Raw genomic sequence first — 20,567 nt, 5'->3', positions numbered from 1 at the left:
TATATATATTCTTAGCATTGCCAAATACCTTTGAGCTTGTTAGATGCTTGTAAACTTGTTACAACTGCTCAGCTCATGTTTTTTTGTTTTTTTTCTGACTGCATAATTTTTAGATGCAGTCTGGGCCGGCCCGAGGTACTAGTAAAAATTGCGCATAATTACATAATTGGAGACACAGTCAGCTGCTAAGCTGGGAAGAAAGAACGTGAATTCACACGACATTCCACAAATGTGTAAATTGTACATGTGTTAAGGCATGCTTGAAATGTATGTGAATAGCTTAAGCCAGTTAATACTGTTAACGTTTTTTTTTTTCTATTTAGTTGCAATAGAAAGTGGCAGAGGGATTCAATCTTTTACCTGCTGGACACCCCCTGCCTGTTGCTTCACAAAGCCAGTCAGCTGGCTGAAAAAGGAACAAACAAGTTATGCTGTATCACCCTGCAATCTGGTTAAGCCAGCACTGTTTAAAATATACAGTTAGTTGAGGTATATTTGTAAACATTAGTATATAGCCTAACTAGCCTAAAACCTGTTCCTGTGTTTTAACTGTATGTATGGGGGGGAAAAAGAGAAGAAAACAAAACAAAAGTTTAATATTATTGTGTTAGTTTTGAAAATGAGTTTAGCAATTAGCTTATGTTTAAACATTTTTTTTGTAAATTTAATTATTGTATCTTTACTGAAGTTGATCACACCAGCTCATAGTCATAATTATATATATTTTTCTTTTAAAAGGCATTGTTTGCACTCTGTAAATGTTTTTAGAAAAGTTGATGAGTATTTGATTTTACGTCCTGGGTTCACTCAACTCATTGCCTCTGGCTAACAGGTAATGAGTGTCATGGCTAATAGGTAAAGCAAAAACAAAATGTTTGACTTTTTTATAATGTAACATTGTCCATTTCCTCTGAGTCCGTGACATGCTGCTTATTGGGCTTTACGTCCTAAAAATAGCCTGAGTAGACACTCAGATGTAGATTTTTTTCCTTTCTGCATTTTTCTTAGAATATACACCTCAGAACTGGGTCGGCTGCAGAACAACATTGTCACCTGATCCAGAAATTCCTTGAATTCACTATTTACATAAACAACAACATAAAACGCTGTTTTATAATTCTCACACTGTTCTATCTACAAAAATGAGGAACTCTTACTTAATTTTAAGTAGTTTAAAGTTAACAATCAAAATAATAAAAAGAAAATGCACGGGAAATATAAAATTAAGCCCAGTCGCTTTGTGATTGCTGATGGGCTCAACTGGAAGCTTCACCCAAATGAATTTCTGGCGAGGTTCTATAGTTCAACCTCGGACCGGCCCTGATTACGATTATGCTTTATAGTTGAATGTTTCCATGAAGTGACTTTTTGAGCTCACATGGGGGAATTTCTGAGCCTTTGCAGTGCATGATCGTATGATTTAAAAGCGCTCACGTGAATTTCCTGAATGGGATGCTTAGACGCTGTGATGAGTCATGTCTCTACCTTAGAGTGGAAAAGATCTTTGCTCACCAAACCACAAGGTTCCCGGCGTGGGGTCTTGCATGAGCACCTATGGAAATTATAATAGTAGAAGCAGCGTCACACGGATCAAGACAAAAGTGCTGTGTTAGATTGTCAGTCAGGTTATTATATCCAGACTGAACTGTCTCACTTTGTCAGTTAGATATTCTCTCTCTCTGGAGCGTCTATGTTTCCATCAATGACTGATTTGCTGTATTAACTTTTATCACTTTAACACTCTCTATCTTGGTTTGAAACTGTTTAGTTGTTTCTTAAGCTGGACTTAAACGTAGGAATAAGTTTCACATAGTGTCACAACCTTGTCTAAAAATGCCACACTTTCATGGTATTCACACATAAAAAAAAAAAAAACCCGATGGCATGGATATATTTTTTCCCATTTGCTGCAAAAATAATACAATCTGTATTCCAAAATATTTTTTTTATTGATATGTATTTATTGAGTAAGAGGAAAAAGTGAGTGTGCTGTGAGTGTGCTGATAGTGATTGGGTCGGTGTGACCCAATCACTATCACCCAATGGGCTTTTTAATGAGCCCATGACAATGATTTTCTGCTCAGTATGTCCCAGTTAAAGTATGTTGTAAATCACTGTTTAAACTCTGCTTCACTCAGAGGCAGTGGGCTCGGACTTAAACTTGGTGTCAATTAAACCAGTGGGTGGTTTAAATCTTAATTTCAACAAATGACTGCAGAGGTGAAAGGCTTTAGCAAAATCTAGAATAACCGCCTGCTGAATTTCCTATTTGTAGAGCAGAATTTGATCCTTTTTCGACGTTCTGCTGTTTACACTGTGAGCTAACACTGGAAGTCTAATGTAGATATTAAGTGGATATCTCGTGGAGTTACTGGTTGCGGTAGAACATGTAGCTCTAGTACAGACGTGTAGCTTTACTGCACTTTCAAAACAATGTCGCCCTCTTACTACAGTGGCTTCCAAATTTTGGCCGAAATCTTCAAGTTGAAAGTTCTCACACAAACTTTACTGTCGCTTTTCTTCTACTTTTAATAGAAAACACAAAAAAATCATTTTGTTATTTTCTTTTTTTTGGACCAGCTTACAGGTAAATAAGGCATGCAACATTAAAATGAAAATATCAAAGTATTTTGATACAAAAAATATTCGTAGAAACATTTTTGCAGATTTTGGGGATTCAATTGTTTTCTATTTGCGTGATTTAGAAAAAAAAAAAAGTTGAGAATGGTGATTGCTGCTTTTAAGGCCACTTGTTTTGGTATCTAACTAAAAAATTATCTAGCTCTACAAACAAAAGTTCAGCTGAAGAAGTTATTTAAACCGTGATCCATCCAGTCTATGCCTACAGGCCAGCGAAGCTTAGACTTTCAAATTTGACCCAAGGCTGATCTGCCAACAGAGCTATTGAAAATCCTCCCAGTAAAATGAGCACCGAGTGAGAACCAAGCCAGCTGTCTGAGCTGAACTCTGTCTGCTAATTGGATTCGTCTTCCAAGTAAACGAAATTATTAAATTATAACCGGGGTCTTTGAGCATTTGTCCTGAGATTCGGCCTGGAGTCAGTGGTCACACTGCACTGCGCGGGTATTTAATGAGCAAATTATATGGATGCACAGGAACAAGACAGAGCTCTGTATTTATCCTATCCCTGGTAGAGATGGGCAATGAATTTATCTTTTACTGTAGTAACATAATCACACACAACTGATTTTTATTTAATCATACATATCATAACACGAAATAAGGTTACCATAGCTATGCGGATGACGCACAGCTCTACATTATAATCTCACCAAACGACTATGAATCCATTCAAGCGTTGAGCAGATGTTTAAAACAGATCAACGCATGGATGTGCTATACCTCTCCCAGCTGAGTAAATATCATTATAAGGTTTATTTGATAGGGACAGACACACATCGACATAGACAAACTGAATAAAACAGCAGTCCCATGTTTGCCTCATGGTGCAATAGCAACAGCTAATTCGCAGCACTTGTCCCTAGTTGGGCTTTTTGAAAAATAACTCTAAAAAATGAAGTGATAATCATTTAAAATAGCACAACATAATGTATACAAACAGAAAAAATGTAAAACATCAAAAATGGGTACGGGTCTGTTTTTGACATAACTACAGATTTATTTGATTTTTGAACGTACTAAAACTGGTTACAGACTTTAAATGAACAGCAATAAAGGAGGGACAGTCAAGAGTTAGCACACGCCCTCATCTATTGCACCTGAAAACTGCAAAAAAAAAAAAAAGAAAAGCTTTTTGCAGCTTTAAATCAAGGCTAAAACCCACCTGTTAAAGAGTCACTTTCATTTTATAATAACTTCATTTTAAAGGCTGTATTCCAACTTTTTATTACTTGCCTTGCTTCATGACATCCTGTTACCCTTAAATATGAACATGATGTGGCAGAGACACCTGTTTGTTTAAGTGACTCCTTAAAATCGTAAAGATAAGAGAACATGCTATGCAAGCAAGGCAGATGTATTTATACATGTCTTTACTGAGGGTGCAAATCATCTTGTAGGGCCATACATGTGCAATTAGTACAGGAATGTTTCACAGAGAAGACTGCTTGTCCCGTTTGAGTCTACGTTGCTAAAATAATGTTCTCAATGAAGTTCCTCTAGAAGGAAGTAAACCAGTGCGAACTCAAGACGTTCGCTAACTCTTGAGTTGTGAGATTAAACCGTTTATACTGTTATTAGTTGTGTCCTGTGTGTCACAACTGCGGCACAGTTTTTTTTTTTAATGTCTCCAGCTGTTGCAGCCGTCACAGCTTCGCAGGGTGCAGCTGCAGCAGAATAGTTTCAGAGATTCAGCTGCCTCTCCTTCCGATGCGTTTTCTGTGTTCGCTTGCTCGTTAACGTGGGCCGCAGCTCAACAATCGACTCGGTTTCCGCCTGAATGAGGGGAACGACTCTTTCTTGCAGCACAATGGGTTAAACAGGCCAAACAGCCAGAGAGATGACAGCAGCATTCCCCGCAGACTTTGCACTGTCAAAACCGATTAGCATTACCTTTTTTATCTTTATGGTATCCTATGTGTAGGGAGTGTTCAGTCATGGCTGTCTTTTTCACACCAAACAAAAACGTCTCGGTTATTTCCACAAAAAAAAGGACAGCTTAAAGGAAGTGGATCTGTGTGGTTTCTGGCATTGGGTTTGTTTATTTTCCCGTTTCCCTAGAACGCTGCTGAGTATCTAATTGACCGCATTTATGTTAAATGTTGTGATTTCCGACTTTAAAGACATCTTTTCATCAGGAATAAATCTACTGAGGAAAAGAGACGGAGTTAAACAATTTGTTGGTTTTGGGTTTCCAACGCCTGAAAAAGTTTCTCCTTCTGTTACATAAACGGTTGCTGTTCCCATCTCTCTATATGACATAATCAAGCTCTGTAGTTAATGTTAATCCACCTTCTAGTGTGCATTAGGGGTTTTTGGCATAAAATTGTGCCTGAAATCAGTTTCTTAAACCCAACTGGTGTGGGAATAAAAGATGCTTTGTGGATTTTTAAACAGTTTGACACAATTTTAATTAAAACGACTAAAACTGAGTTTATTCATCCATACGTATTTCTTTCAGATTAAAAAAAAAAAGTATGTGGGTATGGAGAAAATGATTATATGTAATTTTTTTCTTAAAATACGAGTGTAAGGTGCGTTGGATTGAGCTGTTTATGCTTTTTTAAGCTATAAGACAATCACAAATATTAGGTTACTAGAGAAATAGTTATTCAAATGTGTAAACTTAATATACTGCTGCAGGTATTTGCATTATTGCGCTTGTTTTGATACTTATATCACGAGGGATGTACCAATTTGAGAATCTGGGACGATATCTGATGTTAATATATCTGTTACGGCCGCTGATGTTTACAGATATCATATGTAGCTCCCTTGATAATGTGAAAAACCTCTACATCACCGCCATATGCCAAAACAAATACCAGATACCTGCTCTTTGCTCCTTCCACAAAACATTCACAAACTTGAAGGAAATAAACGTGGGTTGTTAATATCGGCCCAGTTTCTCTAATCAGATCAGCAACAGCATGTAAAGAACTGGCTGACATGCCAATACCAATGTTATCGCCAATAAATTGCGCATCCCTAAACAGCCTTACTGGCTTTTATTTTGAAATAATCTCTACACTCTAACGATATTTTTTTTTCTTTCAGATTTTATTTTGTAAACCTCCCACTTTTTCCTGTGTTAACCCGTCCCGATCTCTCCTTCCACAGGGGCTCTACCTCTGGCAATCTTTAACCTGGGTAAGGTCCGCCCCTACCAAAGGGGCTTTTTCTGTAGCGATGACAGCATCAAGTACCCTTTCCACCCCAGCACAGTCACCTCCACCGTGCTCTACTCTGTGGGGCTCTGCCTGCCCATTAGCTCTGTAAGTAGTAGAGTTGCTCAAGGCAGCCTGTCTCAGGGCTTGCATGTTGACTTGGTGTAACACAAGCGTAACACACGTGTCCAAGGAGTGCCGAGGCCGGTGCCTCAGGTGAAACAAATGCGCCGTTTTTTTTTTTTCATCCACACCCACAACGAGAAGCTCTCATTTCGTCCGTTAACGGCTACGCTCCGTCCTGGTTTAGCAAGTCAAAAATATCCATGTTGGGAGAGGTTTGTCAGAGCTGATAAAAGCTGCACATTAGCGAGCACTTAGCAGATACTGATGTGAAGGAGGATGTCCACTTAAAAACATCAAATGAGGAAATAAATTGAAGCTAATCTAAATAATCACTTAAGAAGTTCAATTATTTGTTGAAGGGAAGCAAACAATCTCTGAGTCTGAGCATGGAGCAGATTCCAGGGTTTACACATGGGCTGTTATTTGATCTTTTCATGGCTGCTGTTATTCAGTCTGTCAGACATGCAGGCAGCTGGAATGCATCTCTGGACCACTTGGTTCTGGAGTCTGTAATGGGAGCTGGATGCATGCTTGTTGCTTGTTAATATATGTACTAAAGTCTCAATTGTGTGTTGCTGCTGTCTTGCTTCTTCGGGAACTTAAGGTGCGTTTTGACTGTATGCTGAAACTTTTTCACTCTGCAATTGAATTTGGCTCAACCTGTGCTTTTTACGTAAAAATGCACCATATATTATATCTCAATCTTTTCTAATATCGCAAATGCAAAGAAGTGCTTGGTTATTAGATTTTTCTAAGGTATTTTAAGTACCAACCATGCAAATTCTTTATGGTAATAGTATTTTTCATCCTTTTGGAATTACTTTAATTTACTTTATGCCCACAATGGATCACACAGAGTAATTGAAGGAGAAAAAGAAAGAAAAGAGTCAAAAAATGTGGGGTAATAGTGACCCAAACTATCATCATAATACCAGCAATCTCAAGACATAAACAGAAAAATCTTCTACATCTATCAGTATACATTTTCTATATATATATATATATATAGAACCAGAGTGACTTATTTGCCCTCCAAAAAAGAATTGGCAGTAGCCCTTTAAAAAAGTTCAAAGAAAATAGGAGTTTTAAATAAGTTTATAGTAGGCGTAAAGTATAGGAAGCGTAATGTGTTGAATATTTGATCAGCTGGAAAGGTTTTGCACCCTCCCATTATCCTCACAGGTTTAGGGTAGTTTTTTTAAAAACTAAATTTCTACTTTTGTTCTCTGATTTGGCTCCGGTTATTACACTGGGATAAGTGGGAATAACCCAGGATGTTTGCTGGTTACTGGTAAAGTCAAAACGCACCTTTAAATTGTGATTATGTGTAAAAGTTCAACTTGTGGGGAGAGCTGTGGGGGAGGGGGCAGGATAAGGGGTTGAAGAAACTTGGATCTCCATGATCGGTTCTCAAGGAGAGGAAATTTCCATACAGAGAGAGGAGAGAGACCCAGAGGATTCCAGGCAGTCATGACTGTTTGGTCTGACGCCTGTTCGGAAACACAAGCCCTGCTTCTCAGAGGAGATCGCAGCGGAGATGCTCTTGGTAGCGATGATTTGTAACCTCACGAGAAATGCCATTTTTATGCTCTGTCTGTTGATTATGTTTTGGACTAACCTTCACTCTTATCTAACATGTGACTGTCTTTTAACCATTAACAATCCTCCTGGAAAGCTGGGCAAGACACTTCCTGCAGGGGGTTGCTTCATTCTTTGGGACCCTCTCATCGGACTGCAGTCTTTGGCTTTACAAATGGGTGCGCTGGTGCATGATGGGAATTTGTTCGGACGCCCTCTTATAACTCGTATTTTCTCTTTCTCTCATTGCCTCTCTGCCAGCGGGACTCCCGTTTGCAATACTCAATTTGCTGCACAGGCCTTTCCACCGAGGCTTTTTCTGTAATGACGATACGATCAAGTACCCCTATAAAGAGGACACCATTTCCTATGAGTTGTTAGGAGCTGTTATGATTCCCTGCACAATACTCATTGTAAGTGTTTTTTTTTTAACCTGCTCACAGTTCCCCTCTGTGCCTCTTTTAACAGCTCTTCCTGCCCTTTGATTCTGTGTTAATCTCTTCCTCCTTTACACGTTGGTTGAGTTTCTTTGTGTTTCTGCTAAAATAATTTCTCCACATTTGCATGTGCGTCCTGATTTGCCAACAGAACACGCTATTAATCAAGCTTGTTTCAACAAAGGTGATCTTTCTAATGCTTATAGATGAAACAGAAAGATGTATGCGAAGGGTTTATTTTAAGATGGATGCATCGTAAATAAAAATGGCAGATGGGAAGATCACTATAAATCTGAGAGCTAATTTCGAAATTGTAGAAAGAAAGTCAAACTAATATCCAAAATAATAGCAACACATGAATTCAGCTGCAGTTTGTGCTGTTTCAGGGTCAGTATTAAGCGGAACGGCTAACCAGGTCGGATGTTATTTTAAGCTTTGCTGTTGGCCTCTTATCTGTCAGGTTTTCGTAAAGCACAGTCACTGCTGTCTCTTTCAAGTTCAACCACAGAGACATGTAAGCCACAGCCTCCTCCACAGTTATTGGCACCCCTTAAAATACCAAATCTTTTTATTCCAGCAGCATGCTCTCACAGACAGAGACGCACACAAAATATATTTAAAAAAAATGCACCCTAGAGAAAAACATCCCAAGTTGGGGAATAATTTTTTATTTTAAAGAAAATAACCAGCACCACAGATGCTATGAAATAAATGAGAGCTATTTTATTAAGCTATAACTCACTATTTTAAAATTAAACAGAGCATCAAGGAATGTTTAATTATCCATTTATAATTTCATCTTATCCTGTTGTATAGATGTGGTACACAAGGCCGTTTTTGTAAATTTGAAAGAGGAAAACATGTTATTCAATTGCACTAAGAAGAAAAAAAATCTCCAAAGTGTGTGAAGAACTGTTGCCGTTTTTGTGTGTGACTGTGTTAAATATAGCTGGTTTTTCTTACTCATCTCCAGCAGGGGTGCCAATTATCACATATACCGCACTGTTATTAAGTCAGTTAACTATGAGAAAAAGATAACTAAATAATATGTTTGTTAAGTGGACATCTTCCTGGGATATATCTTTTTATTTATTTTTAAATCTGCAATGTGGAGAAACTGACCTATTGTGTCTCTGCATTCTGTCTTCTCCAGTTGTTGTAGCAAACAGGAAAAGCAAAAGCAGTGGCTCTGGTTCTATCCAAAGTTAACAATAAGTACAAAACAGAACTTTTTTTTTAGTTTATTCAAAATAAGAAGACAGTAAAAGATATTCTGACTTTGAAACTTCATCTGTATGCTCATCTGTAATATTCTTTGCTTGTTTTTTGTGAATAGGTGTGAAAAAAATCTCCTTTTCTAGTTCTTGATCAAAAAATACCAATTTTTGCAGTAACGCAACATCAAAAATCAAAAACGTCAGTAATTTTAACAACTTCATGACAAATATTCACAAGATGAAACATTCTTTTCTTTTCTCTATCTTAAAATGTGATTTTACTTCTTTTTACTTTTTGACATTTGTCTTAAGCTAAGCTCTAACTTATTCCTCTCCTTCCTTTGCAGATGGTTTTTGGCGAGTGCCTTTTAGTTTATCTAAAGCGCATCGAGTCCAAATCAACGTTCGGCAACTACGTTGCCTGTGTTTACAAAGCCGTCGGTACCTTCGTCTTTGGTGCCGGCATGAGCCAGTCTCTGACGGACATCGCAAAGTATTCGATCGGCCGGCTCAGGCCGCACTTCCTTGACGTGTGCAAACCGGACTGGAAACTCGTCAACTGCTCAGCAGGCGTCTACATCGAAAACTTCAACTGCACTGGAGATCTGAAGATGGTCAACGAGGGAAGGTATGCGTCTGATCAAAACCCCTTCAGATCTTGAACTTTTTATTTGCTGGATGATGTACAGTGACAGCAGGTTGTTTCTAAAAGAGGAAGTGTGTTTTAGAAAGTCCTGATGTCAAACCAGTTTAGATTCGAGAAAGAGGAAAAACATTGACCAAAATGTCCCAGTTGTATAAAGAATTGAATGAGTATTGAAAAAAAAAACCCAGTTCTCCTCATTGTATATCTTAAACTGAGTCAGAATATTCACAATGGAGGGGAAAGATACGACCAGCATTTACTGGAAATAAAAGCTTTTTCTCCTCTTGTTCCCTCTTTGTTCAGATAAATGTGATGATTACAAGTCTTTACTTGCAGCTTCAAGTGTAAAATCACTCAGAGGATAACCTCGGTTTCTTTCTTGCCCAAGTAATTTGGAAATTGAACTCTGAAGGAGTAAAATCAAAATCCCTGAAGCCTTACGCTTTAATCTGTTTTGGAAGTACAAAAAGTAAAAGTTACACAGACACATTGTCGACCATCTAGGCATAATAAACCAGAACAGGTTGAGCACTATGTGCTAAACTTATAAAACAAGTGGGGGAAAAAATGAACAGATCTGCAAGGTTGGAATATTTTAATCTAAATGTCATTTAAAAAAACTGTCAATTGTCAGGATTATTGTTATTAAAGATTCAAATGAATGTAAAATGAAAATATGATCTATTTTTAAAAAGCTATAAGCAGATGTCATATAAAAAGTGGAGACCGGTTGGAATACGATGATGGTTGTACTGACGGCACAGGAAAGGAAAGCTTGTTTTTACGAAGCTTTTCCGTGTCTGTTATCTGCTCAGAGCAGCGGGAAGAACGTTGGGAGGAGAGGATTTCCTCTCCTCATTCTACTGTAGATGAAACCACAGAGGACTGCTGAGGGTGGAGAGTTTATTCTGGGATGTGAGGAAAATGCTGCTGTCCTTTACAGCCAAGCAGCCTTTGTACTTTCCAGGTTTCCCCTTTGTTTCTTAAACCTTCCGCTTTTTTGTCCTTTAGCTGCTTTTACATGTGCCCACTGGTTTTTGTCCTTGTCACCTACGGTAAATCTACAAGGGCGCGGTGCGTATTTGTTGCCGTTTTTCCTTATCGGTAGTCTGTTTGTTCTTTTTTTGAAAAGAAGTGCAAGAGAGGGATCCACTGATTGAAGAGCAGATATCCAGTGCTTTTAAGATTCATGTTGGGGACACAGATTTCCAGCTGCTTCATCCGGGCGTTTAGGACGGCCTGCCAGACACTAATAGGTCTAATAAAGTGCAGCAGAACAAGAAAGAGGGCTGGTTAGGGTGTCCTGCTCGGCCTCATCTTACTGTAACAAGACTCTTGATCCACTAGGAGAAACAGATCCCCTGATCTTGGAGGGCACAGACATTTGTTTGCAAGGTGCATCACAGGAAGAAACCTATCTCTTCTTGGGAGCACATGCTTTCTGAGAATGTACAAATTATAGCAGTAAAACGGACACGTCACTGTTGGTGATGACACTGCTCTGTCTGATACATTTTTGAAAATGTTCAGTTTCCCACAATTAGAAATCTGCAATGTGTGGTTTGAATTTTTATTTAGCTCCCTTTGTGTTTGGTAAGAGTGCACGGAGACATCGATGACATAAAATCTGAGCAGTCTGTCAAGAAAACCTGTTAGTTTCATATTTGTAAGGAAAATGGGAATAAAAAATATTCCAGAAGTAAAATAGTTTTACATTTATCTACGAGATAAGATGGTTTCGAGATGTTCCCGGTGGATAGCCTCAGTTTGCACCATGCGGGAGCCGAACTTTCACTCATTTCTTCCGTCGTTTTGAGTTATGAGCTGAACATCGTCTCTGAGTTGTCTTTAAACGTAGGTTTCTTATTAGGTCGAGCTCCGTCTGCGTCACACACGCACAGATGTGAAATGACAACAACTGTGTTTCAAACAGGAAGTAGCAAAGGCAGAGGGGACAGTTTGGAAGAGCAGCTCCATGTAACCTCAACATCCCCCCTCGGTTATCATTTCTCCGAAACGTGTACGAACAAAAGCCCGCCGAGGCAGCGCATGTTTGCACAGCCTCTCGTTTGCTTGAACAGATTACACACACACACACACACACACACACACACACACACACACAAACACACACACACACACACAGTCCCATTTTTGAGTCACGCATCTGTCTTTCTGTTGCAGACTGTCCTTCTACTCTGGCCACTCGTCGTTCTCCATGTACTGCATGCTGTTCCTCGCTGTAAGTACCTCCAACCAAGCTGCACACTAAGCAGAAATGTTTTTCATAAATGTGTCTAATTTATGATTTCAGCGTCGTGTATTAACTTAAACATACCAGATACAGTTTACATACGTCACCTCAATCAGTCACAGCTCAGTTTGATGTTTAGTTGTCAATTGTTATGGATCAAAATAAATTGCAGATAAAGAAATCAGAACATGACATGTTTAGTTCAGTGTAAACACTGAAGACTGGATAAAATAACCAGCTGCTCACCAAAGAACTGCAGATCATCTTGAAGGAGGTTGAAATGGAAATATTTGCATTTTGTGGGAAGGTTTATCCTGGAATATTTTCAAGATAACATCTCTAAACATGTTGATTTAGGGTATGTTTTATTTTAAAGATAGCAAAAATAAAAACAAGGCCAACACAATCTGCCCTCTGCGTTCAGCGTAAAGACTGAGAACAACATAGTGTTACTGGGCCTGTCGTAAAAAACGATAAATCAATTAATCGCACGATAAATTAAACCTATCGACCTCATTTTAATTATCGGCTTTATCGTCTCTTCCTGCCTTTTTTCTTTCTGTTGATAACACTGAATGAAAAAAGGCTAAACTCCGGTGCTCTCCACTGACCCTCCCTGCCCATTTCCTTTGTGTAATGTCCAGCGCACATTACACGAGCTGTCGGCTGATAGTCGGCCCATTTTCAAAACCTGAGAGACACATTAGCCGACAGAAATCCCAGGTATAACGGTTCAATTGGTTCGATCCTGCCGTGTGAGGTTTTATTCAAGTACGTTTTTTGTTAATGGAGCCTGAGAATCCATTAACACTGGAACTGATTTAGTTTATCAGTTCCAGTGTTATGTGTTCTTTTGAAAATAAAGTGTATCCATCCATGGCAGGAAATCGCATGCATTATTAGTCATTTCCATTAAATCAGTGTCAAAAGGTCTTGAAACAATATTATCGTTTATCGCAATAATTCTTTAGACAATTAATCGTCCAGCAAAATTTGTTATTGTGGCAGGCCTAAGTGTTACTGAAAGTGAGACTTGGGGTGGTGAAGCTTTCACAATGACTGTTAAAGCTTCACCACTGTAGTGGAACTGATAAGATCTTCGTTCTTTTGCTAATGATCTGGTTCTCATACTTCTTGATTTAATCTGAAGGGAATGTCCCTAACAGACTTCTTAAGAGTTATGAGACACTAGGCATCTATTGCAGTTTTTCCACAGTTTTTGTTGGTGGGGAGGCATGAATATTAATAATAAAACAAAACAATTAATCCTATATGCTATTGTGATGCTTATTTTTACTTTCCTTGTTTGTATTTGCTGTGGAAAAAGTTTATCTTTATCAGAATTTGGAAAACATGCAACTTGATCCAATAGTTCTTTTGGGGAAAAAGTTTTTAATATATTTACATTTTAGAGAAGAATACTGATTATTTTTCATTTATTTAATAAAGAGCTCATTGGTTTTATCATTCTTGAATGCACTCTGGACTTCTTCCTTTAGGGCTTCTTTTGTGGCCCTACTATAAGGAGCTTTATAGTTTTATTCTTCAATAAAACATCTTATCTTTAATATTTCAATCACACAGTCACTGCTTTTGAGAGCAAGTAAGACTCTGTCTGCTTATTACTACTTCCCACAACCCCGGTTAGGAAAAAATAAAAATCTCCATCCAGACCCTAAGTTAATTACGTAGATAAAACGTTTTTTTCTGAATTTAGTTGTTAGCTTAAAGTTCAGTAGTTCAGTACAGACTGGGATGAACATTAAACTTTGAACCCTCCTTTGTGTTTAAACTGCAGGCAAGGTGTTCCTTGCTATTTAAAGGAATTTCATAAAAACGTTGTTGGGATCCAGTCAGCTTCTACACAGGACAAACAGGAGCTATTATCTGGTGTCTGCATTGAGTCAGATGATTTTTTTGTGACATTTACAGGCAAGTTGAGTCTGATGTTTCTGTTTATGGTCTTGCTGTAGTGGCAGGCGCTGATATTTATTTACATTTAAGCCACAATGTTTAAAGATCACATTCCTGTACCTTATGAACAGTCTCAGTAGCACCCTGCTGCGATTGTCCAGAGCTGGTTTTACTGCCAAGCCCTGATAAACTTTATGAGCTGCTGAGTCATTCAATACATTCAGATATAAATAGACCAGGGGACAAAGTCTCAGCATTAATGAAATAAGCTCCTTTCTCCTGTGGGGTGGAAGCTCACTTATGGAAAGCACTAGTCTTTGGTCAGCATTTACGTCAGTAAAGTGTAGCAGGAAGGAACATGAAAACGCAGACCTGGACTTTGTGTTCTTGACACAAAACCATTTGAAAGCGAGCCGACAAATTATTCAACTCCTCTGGTTTACAGTTGGATTAAACATGTCTTAACAGAGATTATTCTGCTGTAGAAGATATGTGGCAATTATTACATTTAGTAAGATTCATTTTCATACCACTACTGATTACATCAATCAGTGACCTTGATTTTTTTTTTTTTTTAAATGACGCGTTTGTAGCCACTTGTTTCCTCTACAAAAGTCAAGTTTGGCTCGTTTGTGTTGTCTGACAAACATGAATCACCGATCTGCGTTCCACAGCTCTACCTGCAGGCGCGGCTTCAGGCCCAGTGGGCGCGGCTGCTCAGACCAACCCTCCAGTTCTTCCTGATCGCTGCCTCGGTGTACACCGGCCTGTCGAGGGTCTCCGATTACAAACATCACTGGAGCGACGTGCTGACAGGGCTGCTGCAGGGCGCAGTCATGGCTCTGCTGGTGGTACGTGCTGCAATCACCTAGTCATTAAATATTTCATCTCCAGCTGCATTTAAGTTGTCCTCCAATTGTATTCACACTTTTTTTTTTATATATTAAACTTTTAATTTGGAGATTTAATGCCATAAATGTGCAAAGTAGAGTGGAAGTGGGAGGAGTTATTTTAGTAAAATCCTCTGGATTTCTCAGTGAAAACCTGTTAGAGGCTTCAAAAGACTTGAGACTATGGCAGAGGTTCACCTTTGGATTGGATAACAACCCCCACTATGCAGCAGGCGCTGCAGTTTAGATCAGTGTTTAGAATGGTCCAGTCAAAGTTCAGTTGTAAATCCAATTTAAAATCTGCAGCAAGAACTAAAACCTGCTGTTCAGACTCTCTGCATGAAACCTAAAAAAAAAGAACAAATGAGTAAAAACTAATTAAAAATGTTGAGGTAAAGATTTCAGTTTCTACATATGTAAAGGAGGTAAAGACATGCAAGACTTGCTGTGCAAACTCCTTTTGAAAATAATTTTCAGTTATTTCGAAAACCGTTACTTTATCTCCAATCCATAATCACACACATTGTTTTGTAGGTCTGCATGGAATAAGCATTATTCCATGTGACAAAATGTAGATATGAAAAGTTCTGCATTGCATAAACTTTTATTTCCGATTCCTGCAGGTCTTCTTCATATCGGACTTTTTCAAAACAACAGAGTGCCGTAAAGAGACGGACATCCCTCACACAACGCTGCAGGAGACCCCCACAAACGGGAACCACTTTGAGAGTCCCAACTAAGCTAAGTGGAGCTAAGCTAAGAGACCTCTCCTTCCAACGCACGCCCAGAATTCCAGCTTCGAAGCCTTTAATCCCGAGCAAATCCCCCATTCAATATGCTGCATGGACGTCTAGTATGAACTACCTGATTATTCCTCAAGTAATCTGAACTCTCAGAACCACACATGGCCTCTTTGAATTTCACACTTTAGGGTATTTTGTGCTTGTTTACCAGTGCGCTTCGTGTGAAAGAGAGATTGTGAAAAGTGTCCAGACGTAGATCACAAGCTGAAGATTGGAAAAAAATGAGGTGGACCTATTAGTGTGATCTACTGAAGCGGAGGGAAAACTGCATGCACCAAAAGGATCTGACCACTGCTGGGGAGGGAGGGCGCGTTGGAAACCTGTGAATGTAATCCTGCTTAGTGCTTTTCCTGAACTGCAGTCAGCGTGCTCACGGATCTGATTTAGGGTCAGTTTTATGTCTCCAGTAGTGAATGACTGAAGAGGGTTAGCGGAGGATGAAGCTGACCCTAAGCCAGAGAACAGCACTGCTGCACATCCAGACCGCTGCTGTCTAACCTGATATCATGAACCAAGTGTTTGTTTTGTGTCTTTGGGTTAAGCGTGATGCAACAGCTGACTGCTGAGTCCTGTGTTGCCTTGTACTGGACTGCTGTGGCTGCTATTACAGCTCCCTGTGGATCTTATGTAAAACAAAAACAGAACAATGTGCTTTTGTATAATCTGTATGTCAACAAATCACCATACAGACTTTTTATGGAAAAAAAAAACAAATGTTACAATTATGTACAAATGTCTAAAATAAGGAAAAATAAAGCCATCTAACTCACAAACATGAACTCAAATGATGCATGTGTTTGATGTATGAATTCAATAAAAACTTGAATGTACAGTGTTTTCTGACCAATTAGATGCCTCCAATCCAAAATAAATCTTTAACCAAGATGTTATGGAGAAAACAAAATGGAGTGGAGTAAATCCTGATGAGAGTTGTTCGGATAACTTTGGGTCGGACAGATTCAGGGTTGAAGTCGTGACGATGCATCTTGCGTCTATAAATAGAGACTGGCAGCGAAAACTATGTCTCTCTTAATCTTTGCGATGCCTGCGAACAAAAGCGACAAAATTATACAATTATTCACATGTACTGTTGCACATTGTTTTATACTAATTTTCAGTCATGTCAACATGAAAGTTAAATACATTACTGCATCATTCCATTAAGATATTTTAGTAAGGATTTGTGTTTTTAAATAAAAGCATTCAGGTCCAGTTAAACATCAGTTTTACATAGAAGTAGATGTTAGCATGCTCTACGTCTCAAATCCTATAATGCCTACATGCATAACTTAAATTTTACTCATCAACAAAGAGATGAAAATATTTGCAACAATAAGTACAAGTAGTAAAAGATTGTGGGTTTTTTTTTTTTTACATGTTTTCAGACCTCTCCAAAAAAAGAAATACATTAAGATCAATCAAGATTTTTAAACCTGACCGGCTCAATTCTTACACCCATTTGATCTACTGTTTTCACTGAAAAGGTCATCAATTTAAGTGAACAGCTGTGTTTTTTACCTTCTGCAAACTTGTTCTCCAGTTCAGTGTTACCGATGGCTTTGGCTGCAGAGCACATCTGTCGCAGCACCTCCTCCAGGCGCCGCATGCAGCGAATGATGCTTCCTGCAAGAAAAACAAAAGCTCTGAGTGTTGGAGACATTTACAAGAAAATAAAAACACCCAAGAGGTCATTTCAAAGTTAAATTAACAGAGCTGATTGAATAATCGCAGAAATTTCTCATTTCTCTTTGGGTTGCCAGAACACACACACACACACACACGCACACACAAGAGTTTATCGAATCCTCCCTTGGGTTTCTCAACCCAGATTCATATTTCTTATTATGGTACCATCCCATATTTTACTCATGAGATCACTTCTAGGAAAACTTTGGATTGGGAATTAAACCGCACAATAAATCTTTTTTTTTCCTTTACCCCCCAAAAAAGCAGCATTGAAAAAAAGAGGAAGAAAACATAAGAACGCAGTGGGAGAAACGTTGGATACGGTTAAAAACCTGCCAGAAACAAACCTTCAAAGACGTCCGTCATCTTGCAGATCTGAGCAAACGTGGCCCCGTTGGACCAGGCGAACACCACATCCATCAAGTGAGGTTTGAACTGGTTTAGGTACGTCTCCTCATCAACCTCCAGCTTGGCGTCTGCGGACACTTTGGCGATGCGCTTCGCACACTCCTGAAAGCAGCAACAGCGGTGTTCACATCTCTGTTAAAGCTGAATTCCCTTCAGCCGTTCGTGCGTCATAAAGTCCCACCTGCATTTGTCTGAGCGGCGCGGCCAGCTGCTCGGTTAGCTTTGGCATCTCGTTGGCCTGCAGGATGGAAGGACTTCATTAATGATCAGAGAGCAAAACAAACAAAATGTGCTGCTGTTTAGACCTTATATGAGCCTGACTGAGGAGACCGCTGATAAAAAAAAGTGAAGCCTGAAAACTGGGATTATTTAAACAACTATTTCCCCGACATTGGATCCAAGCTTTAGTGATGGTTATTTTGACAAGTTGGATTAAATCTGCAGGATAAGAGCCAGAGGGGGACGGGTAGGGGGGGGAGCTCTGCTGAAAAATCTGATGCTGGACCAGCTCTGCTTCATTAGACAGGACAAACAAATCAACCTCTAGTTTGTTATGTTTGCAGAGCAGTAAAACAGGCCAAGAATGCAACCTGATCTGGACTCGGTTGGAATGGGATTCAGATTGTGTCAGGAGTGTTTGAACAGAGTTACAGGAATTGTGTGAGTTTCTGTGCGTCTGTTCGTACGTTCTCCTGGAAGACGAAGCAGGACAGGAGAGCGGTGGCTTGTTCCACCGTCAGGTCGTTGAAGAGGCCGTTAAACACCATCTCTGTCAGCAGGAGCTCATCGGCGCTGCACAGGTTAACACACACCGTTAGCACTTTGTAGAACATCATCTTTTTATTGTTTTTATTAAACAGAGGCAGAGAGGAAATGTGGCAGAGTTACAACAAGAAAAACTGTTCTCACAGCAACTTCAGTCAGAAACTCAGATCTTAAAATTTGAGACATGAGGATCCAGAGTCCCTTTAGGATAAGCTAAATAAGAACCCAAAGGGTTTTTACCAAAGAGCTGTGGTCAAACTCCACTCTTACAAATGTGTATAAACCATTAAAATATAACTGCTTCAATGAGGGCTTCCAACAAAAACAAATTTAAAATGAATCACTCATTGGATGTTTTTATATAAAATCTTGCAGCACCAGCTATTTGGTTTCTCGTAGCTGAAGGTAAGCTGCCATGTTCAACATTCTCTTAATGGCTTGAAGCACTTGACTAAAATTACGCTAAATAGCTAATGATTATAAAAAGTAGCGAAACACATTCACCGCTCGCAGTGACATTTGTTTTCGGCTCTAAAATGAGCAGTTCAAGAGTGGAAACTGCTACAAACAGCTATGACCAGTTTAGAAAACCTACCTGCTGATTTCACAGGCGACCCTGCCTTTCATCTCGATGACATCAGAGGGGCTGGCGAAGCCGAGTCTTCGGAGGACTCTCTTTCGGCACTTCAGCTCGTCCATCTGCAGGACGGTGCGAGCTTTCTTCAGCTCCCGTTTGGCGGTCCGAACCTCGGCTGCAATCTACAGCACACACGCACGGACACGCACACACACGTGTTTTGTTTTAAAGAGTGATTTGAGAGTAAATTAAGATCTACCAGTGCCAACAAAAATACAGCATGGCCCTTTAAAAGCCATGTCATTTTTACTACCATCTGTTTTGTGAGATCATCTGAAGCAGTACATTAACCAGTGATAAAGTAAGGAAAAACAAGGAAATTACAACACAATAAGTACATATCTTGGGGCACCAATAATTTTTTACCTCTTTCCAAAACCCCTCCAAGCCAAAGACTCGAGATTCCACATTTATCAACGTCTCTTTAGGCGAGGCGTCACCAGATATTGCTTCATCTTACTGAACTTGCGGATCTGCAAGTTGCTGAGAAATTGTCGCAAGCTCACAAATTCAACATATTTAAGTGTTTCTGTTCCCAGTGAATACCGCCACCTCCCAGAAACCAAGTTACACGTGAAAATGGTTTTATAGCTTCGGCGAGTCATAAATTCAAATGAAAGACTTCTTTGTCGGTTAGGCTGCAGCTCATAAGGTTGGACAGGTTTATGTTTTACTAAACAAATTAGGTAAGCAAATAAGGTGAGTGCTGCGGTTTTAGTTAAAACTGGATCACTGGAGAGAAATGAAATGACATCTGAAGCTCAGGGGGACTGCTACTAGACGTGGTCAATGTGTTGCTGCAGAGACCAAACATACCAACACCAGTTTATTACACAACTTTATTTTAAAATGCAACAGCAAGATGTCAAACCTGTTGCAAACTGTGTATCAGGTTTGTTTCATCGGACCAGTTGAACCTGTCTGTTTTGTATCTTTTAACACATACGGTTTGAAAAGAGGAATTGTCCAAATTAGGTTTCACCAACTCTAATTTAAGACTTCTAAAGACTGCTATAGGGAAAATGTAAGCTGTATATCTCCACAGAAACAAGCAAACTTCATCCAGCCAATTGGTGATAAATTTGAACTTACCCATGGCAGATGCTAAAAAGCTAAACTAACTAGCAAGGTATGTTAGCAGTGAGTTACCTTTGGCTTCAACCATTTCGAGTCACACACACAGTGAAGGTGTCTGAGTGTAACTCAAACGTTTGCCTGACTGAAAAGTCCAGCAAGAACAAAAAAAGTACAAAATTATACAGTCCTGTCAAGACAACATTTAAGACCTTTGATTAACATGTTAAAGCTCAACTTAATAATAAAGCATCATAATTTAAGACATTTTAGGACTCTAATTACATAAACATTTAAAACTTAAGGGTGTGTGCTCTGAAAGTAG

The 20,567-nt window shown here is 39.1% G+C and overlaps 2 protein-coding genes across 4 annotated transcripts in view; one reads left to right on the top strand and one right to left on the bottom strand.

Annotated features, from left to right (window-relative positions):
• plpp1a (phospholipid phosphatase 1a) overlaps positions 1-16,451 on the top strand; it is a 17,369-nt gene extending 918 nt beyond the window's left edge. Inside the window, exons 1-6 of one of the 3 annotated variants that reach the window (XM_008423758.2) lie at positions 5,841-5,915; positions 7,773-7,924; positions 9,513-9,793; positions 11,996-12,053; positions 14,654-14,830; positions 15,493-16,451. In XM_008423758.2, coding sequence (XP_008421980.1) covers positions 7,901-7,924; positions 9,513-9,793; positions 11,996-12,053; positions 14,654-14,830; positions 15,493-15,609 — 657 coding nt within the window. In that variant the 5' untranslated portion in view covers positions 5,841-5,915; positions 7,773-7,900 and the 3' untranslated portion in view covers positions 15,610-16,451. Of the gene's footprint in view, positions 1-5,760; positions 5,916-7,772; positions 7,925-9,512; positions 9,794-11,995; positions 12,054-14,653; positions 14,831-15,492 lie in introns of those variants that run through there. The other 2 variants (XM_008423757.2, XM_008423756.2) reach the window with 2 other exon arrangements.
• The window catches only part of mtrex (Mtr4 exosome RNA helicase), a 17,374-nt gene continuing 13,128 nt past the window's right edge, over positions 16,322-20,567 (bottom strand). The window contains exons 22-27 of the mRNA XM_008423759.2: positions 19,127-19,290; positions 18,453-18,558; positions 17,948-18,004; positions 17,706-17,868; positions 17,191-17,295; positions 16,322-16,717 (exon numbers count right to left, since the gene is read on the bottom strand). Coding sequence (XP_008421981.1) covers positions 16,665-16,717; positions 17,191-17,295; positions 17,706-17,868; positions 17,948-18,004; positions 18,453-18,558; positions 19,127-19,290 — 648 coding nt within the window. The 3' untranslated portion in view covers positions 16,322-16,664. The remainder of the gene's footprint in view (positions 16,718-17,190; positions 17,296-17,705; positions 17,869-17,947; positions 18,005-18,452; positions 18,559-19,126; positions 19,291-20,567) is intronic.

This window comes from Poecilia reticulata, linkage group LG12, assembly GCF_000633615.1.
Source record: "Poecilia reticulata strain Guanapo linkage group LG12, Guppy_female_1.0+MT, whole genome shotgun sequence".
NCBI classification, from domain to species: domain Eukaryota; kingdom Metazoa; phylum Chordata; class Actinopteri; order Cyprinodontiformes; family Poeciliidae; genus Poecilia; species Poecilia reticulata.
Note: the sequence above shows the minus strand (reverse complement) of the source record. Positions and strands in the feature narration are given on the sequence as shown.